Raw genomic sequence first — 16,166 nt, 5'->3', positions numbered from 1 at the left:
CTTACACCTCTGAACTTAATCTTTCCCATCTTTTCCCTTTGAATCATCCCTGCTCTTTTTCTTTTCTTTTTTTTTTTTTTATTATAAATCAAGTTGCTATCGATTGAAAAGCCTTCCTCCCAAGGTCAGCTACTGCATTATTTCTTTTGGAGAAAAATAAGTAAGATTGCCTTGCTGGAAGGATTTGCCCTCCAGCAGCTGGTAAGCCCAAGGTCTCAATGGTCTTCTCCTCAGCAGTCAGATGAGCAGAGGTCAGTGTAGGCCAGCAGCCCAGGGATTGCCTAAGCTTCCTCCTGGGTGTATCCAGGATTCGGTGTGCTTCAGTCTTTCTCTAAGTTCTAGAAGATTCCACTGGGAGAAAAGCAGCTAGGAAATAGAGAGAGTATTCCTGTGAGGCCCAATGTTGAAAGAGCGTTGTAGTAGAACAAGGGGAGAGTTGAGAGCATATGAGCCTGAGCAAAAGTTAGATTGTGTCAGCATCTCTAGCCAGCCCTGCTAGAGTAGCCAGCCCTGCTAGTTGGTCCTATAAGCCCAGCTAGTCAGAAGTTTGAATCAGGAGGTTCCCAAGCTTTAGCTTGTCTAGACATCAGAGTAAATTTGAGGCTAGTCTGAGCAGTTGGGTGAAGTCCTGTCTCAAGAAAAGAAAAGGGAGGCTGGGGGTAAATGTAAAAAGAAAAAAAATACAGTTCAGTAGCAGAGTGTTTGCCTAGCATGTGTGATGCCCAAAGTTCAATCCCTAGTCACACACATACTCACCACACACAGACACACACACACTTACAGTATACACATTCACACACAGTCAGACACACATACATACCACACTCTTGCACACAGACACACCACACATAGACACATACACCACACACTCTCACACACAGACACACTCACACATGCTCACACACATTCACCACACACAGACACACTTACACCATACATACTCACACAGTCACACACACATATATACACACCACACTCTCACACACAGACACACTCACACACACACACTCCCCCCTTACATTTGTGGGTGTCCTTGTGGCTTCTCTGTCACTCTTTCTGACTACCGTATTTCTTGCAGAGTCCTCGTCTCTCTCCCAGTGGTCACAACACAACCAGATTATGTTCAGGTCTGCCAACAATGCTTCATGACAGAACCCTGCCCCCCCCATCTCTGGGGTTGGGATAACTGCAAACTGACTAAAGAAAGCCTCGTCTTGTTGAGCCCTCTGAAGGCTCTTCCCATCTGCACACTGACCCCTGGCTTCTGGCAGTAGCAGGGTGCTGTCTCTAGTATGGCAGAAACCACCTGAGACACAGATAAACCAGCAGCCTTTTTGAGCTCATGCTCATTCACAGTGGTTGCCAGAGCACCTGAAGCATTCTGGGAATCCGAGTGGCTTTTGTTTCTCAAACAGCTCCTTAAGGGCAACAATCAGCAAACACGGGATTGTGTTTTTCCAGGAAAGTCCAAAGGAATGATGGCGGCTGCTATCAATTATTGGCATTTAACTAGGGCTGTATTTTTATTTCAAAGGATATTTGCACAGCTCGGAGGCACATGCTGGCATGGATGAGATGATAAGCTGAGCTGGTGCCAAAGCAGGGCTAGAAAAACAGGCTCGCTCAAGAGAAATGGCCTTCATTCTGGGTGTTTGTGTTAAGAAAATTTTCCCTCCACGGTTACTCCTAAAATATTAACTCTTTAAAGGAAAGAAAGCTTGGAATCCCTATCAGATAACATCGTGATGAGCTACCGAAGGTTCTCAACAGGTGCTTGCTGAGGCGAGAATGTGCACTGTGGAGAACCCAATCTTGGCAGCCCAAAAGAAAACTTGGCTTGCTCAGCCGGAGTATCTTGTCTTTGCCCCACCCCCACACTGAAGAAAAATAAAACAAAACCAACCAACTAACTAACTAAAAATGCACCGAACTGCTGGCCCTGGGATTTGCTGAAGTTCAGCACAAGTATGTTTCGCTGCTTAGTGCACAGTGGGGAGAGAAGCAATGTGTGGGTGCTACTTCCCTTAGCAAGAACCCCCAAGTTATTAGATGGTAGGTTTCGAGGTTTTCTTGAACAAGAGAGAGTTACTGTAGGATGAAATTAGCATCCTGGGTCGTACCAGGAAAGGAAGTCTGTGGAAATTTCATCACTCAATTTGAACTAACTCAGCATCTGGGCTGGGCAGGTTCCCAGGGCATCTATCCCGTGGGAAGACTTCTAGGAGATGAGACAGTGGTGTGGGCAATGACACACAGGATAAGCCTCAAAGGCGGAGCCATGGGGAGCTCGGGCCAACCCCAATCCACCAAGGCACACCTCCGTGCCACCTGCAGTTCCAAGCCAACCCCATGACCACTGGACATTTGCTGTAGAGATTTGCTTTGGTATGGATCTTGGTCTATTGATGCAAATTTAAGGTCAATTTTGTTATATGTCTATTTCTGCTCTTGATTAAGGTATTGTGTTTGTGCAGCTCATTTAGAAATGTAATGTATAATTAAGAAATATAGGTTAATAGATAATTATAATAACCAAATTTGTAGTCATGATAGTTATACTTTCTAGATGTATGGAGATGTATTTTATATGGATAGGCATTCTTCAAACCTTTCAAAGACTATAGAATATGGCATTTAAAATGTCTTAAGAATTTAGGACTTTTCATGACAATGAGACACATCTGCTCCTGGCAGCACCAAGAGGAAGATGGGCACCGAAGAGGCTCCTCGTGGAGTTTGTTCGCTATTTGGGCAAGAAACTGATCTTGCCTGGATTTTTTGATGAACTGGACATACATGCAGGACCCACAGAGAAATGACAGCTAAACTTGCCTAAAGGTGAGATAGATGATCCTTTGGAATTTCTGCTGCACGAAAGAGTCTGCCAGACATTCTGCAGGACATAGAAGGAAGAAGGAAGTGAGTGACAAACTGACAATACAGGTGGAATGGTCTTTGAAATTTCCTGCTTCATGGGAAAGTCTGCTGGGCCTGTAGGCTGAAGATGGATGCCCCAACAGTACAAAAGAATTTTGGGTGACTTTCCAGGTAGCTAGATGTCTCTGTCAATTCTAGAGTTTTGGAAGTTGCTTACAATGCACTTCCTTTTAACTTAGGTAATATTATATCCTTCTGGAGTCTTTGATGGAGTTGAAGAGTAGATAGTAATAGTACAGTTTCTGTGTGATTATTTTGGGGCTGAGCAGCTGGGAACCAACAAGCAGCCTCATTACACCAGACACATGTTTCATTTTCTGATGGACACACTTTTTCTTTGTTACCAGTTCCCATAGAACTTAGGCAGGATATAGCCTGGAAATTTCTTTATCTTTATAAAACAAATCTTTAAAATGTACTGTTGGTAAATGACAATGCTTAAGTATAGAATATAGCAATTTTTGGAAATAACATGTATATAAAACTATGTATGTGTATGTGGTTCATGAATACACATTGCAGTAATGCTAAAGGAGAAGAACATGGAAAATAAAATTTTAACACTAGCAATGCCTAGGAAGAAGGAGAGAGCCTGATAAGGAAGCACACAAAATGGGCTATAGGGCCTCTGCTAATGCCTGTTTCTCAGGCAATATATGTATTTTTTTCTTTAAAAATGATGTGTGTGAAGCATACTCTTTTCTGCGTGAGAGAGGTTTCTTAAGAGGTTCAGATGGAGAACAAAGTTCAGGCAGACTCTGAGATGTACACTGGCTTCGTCTCAGGCATTATCCCTTGTGTCTTGTCTCTGGCTTTCCGAAACGTTACACATTATAGTGCATTGGGGAACGAAGAGAGGCCTAATGAAATGCAGAATGTTAACTTCTTATTCTAGGGTTGAGGGGCCACCACAGCTTCAGAATAAAAAAAAAAGTAATTTACAATATTAATTGGGTGGCAACTTGCAAAATGATAAGAATATAATTAAGACCGTTAAAATGGTGGGCAGTGTTCACAGGCCCCCTCGTGTACAAGGCTGAGAGCATTGGCATGAACAGAACAGTAGATGTTCTAGGTAAGGACATGTGGCTCCATTTGTGTGAATAAGTGCAAAAAGGGTTTTCTGGAGATGTTTTCGACTTTGATCTGGATCTGATCTTTAAATTGGAATGTTTATCAACACTCTACAATCACACCTAATTAAATTATACCTTCACTAAATAAAGATCAAATAAGATGAAAATTAAATTAAAAAGAGATGATGAGTGGCAGACTGGGAGAAAACTCTGTAGTAGACACAAGTCTTTGGACTTGGACCCTAACACTGAAAAGAATTAGCAGTGTTACCCCTAAGAGGGTTTGCTCTGCACACACACCAGAGACTTGAGCATTACTTCCTTTGGTGAATCCTTAATGCGATTCTCACCCATGCAGCTCTTTGAGCGCAATAAAGAGCTGCCATCAACAACCCAGGCAAGTTGAACTATATTAGGTAACAGGATGAGTCAAAAAGAGTGGACTCTTCAATCTAACGTGACTGCCCACAGTTACGCTGTTAGTGAAAAGATGTGAACCACACATACCATTTAAACAATTTCCAAAAAGTCCCGATTTTTGTTCCCATTTCTTCCTTTTCAATTCTACAATTGGAACGGTCCATTTTCTTTGTAACATAAAAATTACAGGTTAAGGAAGTGAACTTTCAGACTTTGACGTTTAAAGAACAAGAAGGGGCTAGCATTAAAATGCAGATGGTGAGCAATTCGAGCTACAGGTGAGTGTCCAGCATTCAACAGCCAGAGAACAAGGAGTCCGCTCAAAAGCTGGACATAGTCTGCCAAGATTAAAACACATGGGTGTTTAAGGAGGCAATGGCTCAGAACGATGGAGGCTAGGACTGGTTTTATAATTTATCTCCAGTTTCTTGAGCATCTGCCAGCTTGGGATTCTTTGCAGTATCTGTTGTGGATCAATGCTCCTGCCGGTGCCAGAAGCTGTGTGATTCCCCTGAGAACCACACCAGTCAAGTGTAGGGTCAGTCTTGTTATTTTGTTTGTTTTCAACACAGGCCTTTTTCTACTCTCAGCAATTACAGCTGTTTACTATGAGTTCCCCAGTGTGGGTTTCCTTCATGTTTCAAAGCTCAGGCTGCAAGATTGCTGCCGCTGGTCACATCAGCATTAAAGTCAGGGAGCGCTACCACCCAGGAGCCTTTATCGTGACGGTGCTGATGTGTCTGAGCAGCAGGAGAAGAAATAGTTATGAACTGTTTGGTGGGGTGAACAGAGAGAGAATGAAGCCACTCTGGTGTGTCATCAGAACCCGGGCGACCATCCAGCATCGTCTGCACCCCTATGGGGATGTGTTTAGGCTGGAGGAGTTTACTGCCACGGGAAAGGGAGAGTTGAGTTGAGAGAAAAGTCAAGAGTATGCTGCTCCATCCTGTCTTCCCTTGGTTTTTTAGCCTTCCTCACCTCCCCTTTCCTTCTCTTGCCCTTAGACCCAGGTTTATCTGTTCTGATTCTCATCCCTCTTCCTACTGTAAGTGACAGAAACACAACGCACATGATCTTAAGTGAAGAGAGAATCTGTAGTCTCACCTGTTAGGAGGTAGACTGTGAAAGCACTAAGGGCAAAAAGAATAGACACAGGAGGACCCGTGATTGAAACTGATGGATCTCTTCCTCCTCCCTCTCCTTTCCCTCCTCCTCACCCCTCCCCCTCTCTTTGTCCCCCTGTTTCACCTCCTCTCCCTTCTTTTTCTTCTTATTTCCCTCCTCTCTCTCCTTGCTCTGCTCACCCCTCTCCTCCCTCTTATCCCTTCCTCCTTCTCATTCCCTCCCCCTCTCCTCCACCCCCCTCCTCCACCCATTCCTCTCCCTCCTCCCTCTCCTCCCCGCTCCTTCCTTCTCATTCCATCCCCTCCTTATTCCCCTCCTCTCCCTTCTCCCTCTCCTCATCCCTCTCTCCTCATTTCCTTCCCTTCCTTATTCCCCTCCTTTCCCTCCTCCATCACTTCACCCCTCCTTCCCCTTACCCTTTTCTTCTCCCTTTCCCCCCCTCCTTCCTGTCCTTCTCTTTCTCCTCTTCCCTCTCTTTTCTCTCATCCATCTCTCTCCCGTTTCATCTTTCACCTTCTCTTCTCCCATCTCCCATTTCTCCTGTCTCTACCCATCTCCTTCTTCTCTTTTCACGGTGTCTCCATTCCTGCCTCCCTTTCTCTTTCCTTTCACCTTTTCATCACTTCTTCCTTCTTTCTTTACTTCCCCTCCCCATGTATGTAGCTCTTTCTTCTGCCCATTGTTGCTGGGTTCCTTTGCAGACAGGGCTTTGCAGATCACAGGAGGGCAGTTAAGCACAGTGTACAGGATCCCATTAAGTATCTCCTCTCCCAAAGTTGCACCCCGAGAGGAAGTCTCTGATTGCCTATCTTAGGACTGTGCTGGTCAGAGGAACAGAATATCATGAAGGTCTCTGCCCGGCCTATCTTTGCAGATCCTTCTACCTCAAGAAATTACCTTTTAATCACTTAGCCAATTACTCATAACTCCTTATGAAACTTATAAGGGGTATCCTGTAGTTCCTAGAGGACATCCCGCCTGTCATTACCAGAAGTGGAGTCGGCATACTAGGTGAAGCCTAAGGACCCCAATATACCACTTGAGTTCTCTTAGTAGGTAGAACATCTCTCTGGCCCTCCAAAGAAGCAATGATGGTTTCCCATGGGGTTGTGATAAGCACTGAATGAACAATTCATGTTGATGTGAGCTCTGCCCAAGAAGAGGTACTCAGTGTTCTCCTTATGGTTGCAAGGTTAATGGTCCTTCTTGGAGAATCTTGAGACACAAGAGGCTTTCCTGGCTTCTGGAGGCTAGAAGATGTGCATGCTCACTCAGAATGCCACACTATCTCTTGGTGTCCAATGTGTCCACCGTGTCCTCGTTGTTCTATAAGCTGTCAAAGGAAGCCCTCACTTGGCGCGGCATCCCAGCATGCTTCTGTCTCCATGACCGTGTCCTCTTTGTCTCTCTCTTTCTCTGTGTGTATTCAGGCATGTACACATTTCTGTCCAGCACCTTGAAGTCTCTGGAAGAGAAGGATCACATCCACCGCGTCCTGGATAAGATCACAGACACTTTGATCCACCTGATGGCCAAGGCTGGCCTGACTCTGCAGCAGCAGCATCGTCGTCTGGCCCAGCTCCTGCTCATTCTTTCCCACATCCGGCACATGAGGTGAGGGTCCCACAGAAGGTACAGAAGATGCTGACTGAGAATGTGTGACAGCTGACACGGTACATGCTGCTGACTGAGTAGGCAAAGTACTCTGAGATAAATATCTGACTCAAAAGGCTAAGGGAGGAGAGAAGATGGGCAGAGACCCTGCCTGTGACACACAAGCATCAGACAGGTCCTCTAGAGGAAATGATAGGTGCTGGTGGCTTGAAGCGCATGCAATGCTCCTTGAGTGGTGGGAAAAGGTCAATCGAAGGGTGTCAGTGCGCATGAGCCATCTCTCAAGGCATCAGGCACATCTGTTACAGTTCTGGCATTACCCCCTAGTGACCTACACCAGGGGATGCTGAATGAGAGACTGCTGAGCTAAACAAACAAACAAACAAACAAACACAAAAAAAACTCATGCAGAGCCAATACTGATGCATCCACAGCTGCCACAGCCTTCTTGTCCCTTCCATGGCTCTTCCGCTAATCCAAGCCACATTCAGTCATTTGGGCCCCACATAGTGTGTTTCTTCATCTCCATCTTTTCCATTGCACCCCCTGTGAAGCAGGTAGAGGGCTCACTTTGAAATCAAGCAAGATCATATCATCCCCCTATTTAAATCCTTCCAGGGATTTCCTATTGTTTTCGGATGAGAGTATGTCACCCTTTGTTTTGTTTATGTTATTCCTTGTGATGAAGCCCCTTTTAGCCATATTTCTGGGACTCCTTCATAGTTGAAGCCGTGACATAGGGGCCATTCTACAAGTGATGTGTGCAAGCCCCACTGCTGGCTGCAGGCTGACTGGATCTCAGCTGGGCTCACTTACACCTCCACGGAACACAGGTTCCTGCATCAAGCCCCAGCCCCACAATTGGGTCGGGTGACTCTGCTTTGTGAATACCATTCTTCTTGTACCCCAACTTAGCTAGGACATGTTCTAGTTAGTATCAGTAGACGCACAAGAAAGCCAGCCATTTGATCAAGGACATTGCAATGCTATCATGTCTGAGAATGTCTCATTAGCTAAACAAGTCAAGATGTAAGTCCCAAAGTCTAGATAGTGGTCCACAAGCAGATGTTCATATTCAGAGGAAGCATGCCCAATCCTTCACCAACTTCTGATGGTGTCCTAGAGAGGGTCGCAGAGAATGGTTCAGAAGAACATACCCCTGCCAAAAAACTAGCTGAGAGAGTGAGTTTCCCCTTGAAGAAAACATGATAACTTATTCTTTGAGAGATTAATAGGAACCACATGACCCCAAGAGTGTTTTTAGTTGTTAGGAATCCATGACTTTCCAAATGCATTTTGTGTTTGCTTTGTTGGTATTAGCAAACCTGGTTAGTTAACACCAACTATCTTTGCAATAAGTAGCAGTCATGTCTGGTTTTCCTGGTAGTGTAACACAGGAGGCACGGCAGAGAGCTTTTTAATTGTGAAATGCAAATGAGAGGGGAATATTTTACCGAGAGCTTTGAGCCTCTCTCTACTCCCTCCATGACATTCATACATATACATATGCCATATACAAAATTCTGTTTTCATACAGAATGACTCCCTATACAGACTGACTCCCTGTAGCCAGTCTGAATCACAGAATTCTTGTTTGGTTAGCTTTGCCCTAGCCATGTGTTTGGGTTGTAACATAAATAATTTAATGCCAGATTTCATCAGACTGTAAATGTGATTCATTAGATTGTTGGAGAAAGACAGCAGCAGAGCTGGGGCACTTTACATCAACAGTGCTTTAAATTAAAAGGCAAAAACCAAACAAAATAACACTTAAACATGTAATTGAGGTCGGATTTTAGTTCTTGATGGTTCTCATGTGTTTTGTGGCGCTGCGCAAACCTGGACTGGCTCATTACCACTGCTGATATAAGTATTAATTAGGACATTCTCTAAGTTCTGCCTGTTCGTGAAATACATGATATACCTTACTGTAGTCTAGTTTGCTTTATTCTAGTTCTGGTTGTTGTGAAATGTGTTCTCACTGTAGAGTTTCAAGCTAACCTGGAAAATGCCACATAGCTTAGGATAGCCTTGAATTTGCAATTTTTATCCTATTCCGCTCCTATGCACTGGGATTATGGTGTTTTCCATCACACCCAGGTACACGCTTCTTATAAAAGCGAATTTCAAGCCATGAGAGTGTTACGGTTTCCTACCTCCACTGCCTACCTGCCTGGGAGAAAAAAGAGGCCCAAGAGAAAAAGAGAGAAGCCATTTACCTACATCCTTGTCTTCCTGTCTTTGCCACTGTTTCTGGCTGTGAGCAGCATTTACCGTTTTGGGCTGTGGTAGAAGATGGGGCAATGCAGAAGGAAACGCCTGAGCAATAGGGGCTGTACCATTGCCATGGGGCAAGAGAGGTCTCTTGGACACAAGAGGCCTTTGAAGATTCCATGGAAATGTACCCAGGAAGAGGAAACAGCGTGCTCAGATTCTCTAGGTCCCTGTAGGTCTCAGTTCCACTAAAGAGCAACTCAAAGACCGGTGACAGAGAGTTAGTCAGTTCAGGATGATGGAGAGGGTATTCTCTGTGAGGGAGATGAAGGCAGGCCATTTGGTCCTCAGAGAGCCTGGATAGAAAATTTAATTTTATTCTGAATGTTATAGGAGGCCATTGACAAGTGTAGGCAAAGACCCTGACCCATAGAATGATGTTTCCAAGGTTAGGGTGGGTCTTCCAGCCTCAATTAATGCACTCTAGAAACAACCTCATAGACATCCACAGGTACCTAGATCTTGTCAAGCTGCCATGCAAGATTAACCATCAGAGAGAGGAAACAGCATAGAAAACCCACTAAAAGAAGCCGGAGGAAGAGTATGATGGTGGGGTGCCCTTATAGGATGAGGAAAGGGTAATACATGGGCATGAGTCCCAGCCTGAGTCTCTGGAGCCCCTCAGGTCCTACAGATACCATCCTAAGATGAATCCCTAATAGCCAGAAAGATTGGCTCACAAGTGCCTTTGGAGTTTCTCACTTCATCCTCTGAGGATTTTCCCATCCTGGGGTCCAGCTGTGGTCTAACCTGCTTCTTTCCGTGTCTCCTTTCCTCTAGTAACAAAGGCATGGAGCATCTCTACAACATGAAATGCAAGAACGTTGTACCCCTCTATGACCTGCTGCTGGAGATGTTGGATGCTCACCGCCTACACGCCCCAGCCAGTCGCATGGGGGTCTCCCCAGAAGAGCCCAGCCTGAGCCAGTTGGCCCCCACCAGCTCCACCTCAGCACATTCCTTACAAACCTACTACATCCCCCCCGAAGCAGAGAATTTCCCCAACACGATCTGAGAGCTCCCGGGCTCTCCCCCCAACCCCGCCCCAGGCTCTGAGAATCCCTGCCACATTTTACCCATGTTGTCTATCACTTAAGCAGAATTCTGTCTCCTGCATACACCCTGGCATGCACCCAGTGGCTTTCTAGTGGCAGTGGCCGTTCATTTGCTTGCTCAGTTCTTAGTGGCATGTCTTCTGTTGGGAACAGCTGAAAGGGATCCCCAGGGCTAATTCTCGGTAACAGCTATCTTTTCCCTTTTGCTACATCACCGAGTCTGAAGATTCTTGTAGTCTGAGACCGAATTGAGATAACTGCATCGAAGCTTCTAGTTGAGACCCAAGCCTAGAGAGTAAACATTTCACCTCTGAAAAATGGCTCCATTTCATCTTTGGAATGGCTCCAAGAGTAAGCCTCAGCAAAGACTTTGGAGTGGCTCTTTTAATTGAAGCCTTGGGAAGAGCTATCTCATGGGTTCCTTAATGTACCCTTTTATTCCTATAGTAATGTTTGACTTAATTAAAGGGAAGTCTTGAGCTCCTGTAGGAATGCAAGACACATGCAGGGAAGGGAGATTCACCCAGTGGTTAAGACCCTGCCAACTTAATGCACTACACCTTCTGACTTCTAAAATGTCAACTGCGGAGCACTGTACCCAGGTCACGGGTTCTAGATAATTCTTACTTTCCCACAACAGTAGTCGGTTTTAGATAACATCATGATATGAGGGCTATAGGGTGTTTGGATTTTATTTTATTTTCATTTTATAATAGCCTTCTACCCCTGGGGCTTGCAGTAAAGGTGGCTTGGGTACCTGTTTTGGTGAATCTAGCATTCGTCAGCAGAGGATGCTCTCCTTGTCTCCTCCCTGTGTGAATTGCTCTGAATTGTCCCCGTGCAGAGCAACCAAGGGCAATTAAAATGAACCTACACCCTGGCGATAACTTTTGTTTTACTTAGTTTTATTCTTGAGTGGGAGGGGGGTACAAATAATCAATTACAATGACTGTGACTCAGAAGGAGTCTGAATAAGAAGGAAACTAACAAAGAAACTGGGAGAAAAGCATAGAAAGACCTGGCCATAGGCAGCAGTTTCCCGGGTTCCTGGGGTGTCCTTCACATCCATGCATGAGAGGGCTGCCCGCCCTGGGATCCACGGCTGGTTGCCTCTTCATTTCAGATATGGGCCTGGTTGGAAGAGGCGACAATTGATAGTCCAGTGTTCCTGCAGTTTCTCCAGGAGCTTGGTGGAGGCATGGGAGCAAGGTCTCGGAGCACTCACGACTCCAACTGCTGGGATTGCTCAGACTAGAGTGTCCTTGAGTATTCCGGATTCATCCAAAAGCCAGCTGGTATGGTCTGAGGGAGAAAAATCCCTCCCTCCCCACAGCTCATGTTTTTAAACTTCATAAGCCAGAGAATGAAACCGGAACTGGGCCTGAGAGTCTTTTGACCAGGGGGATAAAAAGACAGCCTTACCCTAGCCACAGCCACCCACAGCTCATGCGGTGTTGGCCTCTCTAGTGAAACTAAGGATTATTTCCTTTTCTTAATCAAAATGAAAGTTTGGTTTCCTTCCCTGACTTCATGATCTATCTTAATTTGAACTCCATTGAGATGTGATGTGTTCGCCAACAACCCAGGTGAATGGCTAGGCTTCTCTTGGTCCTATTTGGAATGGTGGGTTCCATTAATTTCTGGCCTCCCAGTTAAGTAACTACCAAAGAACTGCGAAACTGGGAGGCCTATTTTTTTTCTTCTTCTTCTTTTTTATTTCTCATATTTGTGCATCAAATTTTGGGACAATTTTATCTATCTGCTTTAAGAATATGTTAAAGAACATAATTCTTTTGTTTGTATTTGTTTAAGAAGCACCTTATATAGTATAATATATATTTTTTTGAAATTGAATTGCTTGTTTATCAGACAATTGAATGTAATAGTTCTGTTCTGAGTTTTAATTTGACTGGGTTAAATATCGCAAAAAACAAGGGAAAAGTATTTAGGTTTTGTTTGTAGACTGTTCAAGCTACCATATCATGTATGCAGTTACTAATGCCTAAAGCCTGGTGGTTTTCATTTAAATGAAGATCACATTTCATATCAACTTTTGTATCCACAGTAGACAAAATAGCACTAATCGGTATGCCTATTGTTGGATGTTGAATGATAGACAATCTTATGTAGCAGAGATTATGCCTGATAAGAAAAATTATTCAGGGCAGCTAATTTTGCTTTTACCAAAATATCAGTAGTAATATTTTTGGACAGTAGCTAGTGGGTCAGTGGGTTCTTTTTAATGTTTATACTGAGATTTTCTTTTACAAAAATAAAAACAAAAATATTTAAAAAAAAAACTTCTAGGACTTTAGATGATGTAATACCAGCTAAATCCAAACAATACTCCAGTGGAGGGTCTTGTATTATCCATCTACTATGTTTGTATTCATGTTATGATGATACATTTGAAATGGGCAGAGAACAGCCAGACAGCTGAAGTGTTAGCCCACGACTTTCAGACTATGTTTGGAAATCTCTTTTACCCTTCTCTGAAGTGCCAATTTTGAGCAGCTGAGATTTCAGCTGCTGTCATGTTGGGGCACTGGGGACATGCCAGAGGGTCAGACCTGTCCTTTCCTCCCACAACGTAATGTGGGCAATGTAAACTTGGAAAGCCTCGATCTATGTAGAGCGTTGGGATGAGGTGGGATCATAGATCTAGGAATTTGAAGAACAGAGGAAATGGGGCTAGAGAATGTGCCCCAGGTTTCAGAATTTCACCTCTGCCTGTGCTGTAAGAAGGTAATAACTAGGTCCATTGGCAGCCCTTTCCAAAATGGCGGCTTGAATTCCGAGGAAGGGTGGCGACAGCAGTGAAATCCAAAGAATAATGCAGCAAGAGTCTGCCTGAGTTTCTTCTAGCCATCGCTTAGCTTGCCGATTTGATTCTGGTCATCCAAAGAGAAGACCCTATCAATGTAGGTGACAAAATCCAGTCCCCAAGGAAGTGCCAACTTTGATAGAGTTCCCTGGTACCATTACAGATATGTTTTTCCATGACATATCTTTTGCCTTTGGAAGGACTGAATAAGTAAGTTACTTATTAATAATTTCCTTTTAATCACGTTATGGTGTCCACACTTTGAAGTCTTACACATTGGTCATTGATTCCAGCCATCGGTTTGGGGTTACCCATATATCCCTGCGTGAAGTCAATCACAAATCCTTTCCTATGCCTACTTTGCAAACTGAGATGTACTGAGAATGACCACCAGGACCATAGTAATGTCTGATATTGACAGTCAGATCTGCTTGGGGAGCCTAAGTCTTTTCAAGGCAAATAGAGTCATACAGTAGCTCACGTGGCAACCATGATTCTCTTTGGTGCAAGTCTTAGGAGGTTGATCCAGCATACACTGCGCACTTCCTAGATTAACTCCCTTTCAACTGGAGCAAACAAACTTAACTGTGGTCCCAAATCTCTATCCTTCCCTTGGTGTGATACGCTCTATTTCTAGCTTCATATCTATTCCATGTAGAGTATGGTCTCGTTTAGGGTCCTTTAAACTCATTTTTTAAGTGATTGTTGTCTCAATTATGGCACTTCCATTTTGCACTGTCTTTCAGAGATTTAAGAGAAATTTCTATTTGCTTTTTTCCCCTTTCTTTTGCATCCAAATGTGCCTGAACTTTTAAGATATGTAAATGCTGCCATGTTCCAAACCCATCTTTAGTGTCTTTGTACAGAGCTGTTCACCCTGGAAATAACATGAACTCCCATGAGAAGGTGCCTAAGACATGGACCCCTTTGCATTCACGGAGAGGTCATTGGTCATCGAGACTTGAATTCATAAGTGACATTATGCCAGTTTCTGTTCTTTCACAGCTTACAGACAATGCTCTTTATGCTCTACATATTTTTCAGTGTAGGGCTCTTGTTTTCGGAGGCAAGGCACAGCATCCAGCTGTGTTTGATGGACGGATACACTCTTCTACTGATGCGCACTGCTATTGGTGTGGTCCCGTTTTGTCGTAGCTTTGCTTTGTTTAATGAAACACACTTGTAAGCCTCTTTTGCACCTTGAAACAGTAAAGAATCCAGTGGGATGCTCAAGCACCTGTAAACCATCTTCTCAATGTATTTGATGTTCAAATAAAAAATAAACTAAAGGCAACAGGTTGTGTTCTTGTGTTTTTTTTCTAATGCTTTGTTCTTTGCTAATAGTTCATTGCTGAACACAGAAAAAGAAAAGAGATTCGAGGATATGGAGAGATCACAGTGAATCTAAATGTCAAGACCTTCCCATTTACCCGGCACCAAGTTCAGGGGTAGTGATACTGATATTGGGGTGGCTCAGCCTCACTTCAGAGCTCCATAGCATGCAAGTCTTAGTATCACTGTCAATCAGCATTTTCTTTGCATGGGATGTATGTGAGGATCATGTGAGGTATTCACCAAGAGAGCTTCAGAGAGGTTATTATAGATGGATAAATGAATGGATGAATGTTCTAACATGAAAATAATTGCCTCAAAAATCTCTCAAAAATTCTTGTCAAATCAAGACTTCCTTTCCATCTCAGAGCTAGCAGCAAGATCCCTTTTGTATATCATCTCTATGATTACCTCATAAAAGGCTATTCTGACATGCTAAAAGGCAACACCATGTGTGCACACATTCTGCAGCCGGCTTGCCCAATCAAAATCCTCATCCTGCCAGTCATTATGTGACCTTGGACAGGTAAAGTCTGTGTGCCCCAGTTTCTTGACTGGTTAAAGCGTTAGACCCACTTACTTTGCATTGCTGCTCCAAAATACTGGAAGCCAAGTAACTAACAAAGTAAAGTTTACTTAGCTCACAGTTCTGAAGGTAGAGACTCTAAACTGTGTGGTGGAATCTGGGATAATAACATCATGGCAGATGCTGTCATGGTAGGAGCGAAGGCAGGAAGGGTCACATGGCAAGCCAGCGAACCAGAGAGCCTGAAGAGACCAGTCTTGCTCCCATATAGTAACCTTTCTGCCAAGGAACGAATGGGAATTTCTTGAGAATCCCACTGAGGTCTTATAAGATCACTTACCACTATCTGAGTCAGCAGTATGAGTCTTTGGCTGTCTACAGAGCAGTGCATTCTTCCAGTGGAGTGTGTGAAGGGGATAAGGCCTGGTCAAGGGTTGATTCAGCTCACACACGGACTTAAGATCAATCCCCAAGATCCCTTCTTAAGGTTTAGGGCGTCATTTAAACTCAGTACTGCCTTGTTTAGATTTGTTTTTCTGAAAATACAGAATATATGACTCAGGCAAGACAATGCGTTTGTGTCCTTCACTATGTGGCTTATGTGTGTTAAGGAATTACTTTCAAGTTCATGTCCATGACAGCTCTCAATGTGATTCAAGTGATTACTACAGAATTAATAGAGGTAAGAACATGGGATGGATGCCCATTCAAGATAAAGATAGCTTTTCTAAATCTATCTACAGCTTATCCAGCACACCTGGCAGAAGGGAAGGGAAGGGAAGGGAAGGGAAGGGAAGGGAAGAAGGGAAGGAAGGGAAGGGAAGGGAAGGGAAGGAAGGGAAGGGAGGGAAGGGAAGGGAAGGGAAGGGAAGGGAAGGGAAGGGAAGGGAAGGGAAGGGAAGGGAAGGGGAGAAGGGAAGGGAAGGGGAGAAGGGAAGGGAAAGGGAAAGGGAAGGGAAGGGAAGGGAAAGGGAAAGGGAAAG

At 44.1% G+C, this 16,166-nt stretch overlaps 1 protein-coding gene across 2 annotated transcripts in view; it reads left to right on the top strand.

Moving 5' to 3' along the window:
* Esr1 (estrogen receptor 1) overlaps positions 1-14,609 on the top strand; it is a 353,250-nt gene extending 338,641 nt beyond the window's left edge. For both annotated transcript variants that reach the window (XM_057762857.1, XM_057762856.1), the window contains exons 8-9: positions 6,989-7,172; positions 10,227-14,609. In XM_057762857.1, the coding sequence (XP_057618840.1) occupies positions 6,989-7,172; positions 10,227-10,461 (419 nt within the window). In that variant the 3' untranslated portion in view covers positions 10,462-14,609. The remainder of the gene's footprint in view (positions 1-6,988; positions 7,173-10,226) is intronic.
* Positions 14,610-16,166: the final 1,557 nt, after the last annotated feature.

Source organism: Chionomys nivalis, chromosome 2 (assembly GCF_950005125.1).
Source record: "Chionomys nivalis chromosome 2, mChiNiv1.1, whole genome shotgun sequence".
Taxonomy (NCBI): Eukaryota; Metazoa; Chordata; class Mammalia; order Rodentia; family Cricetidae; genus Chionomys; species Chionomys nivalis.
Note: the sequence above shows the minus strand (reverse complement) of the source record. Positions and strands in the feature narration are given on the sequence as shown.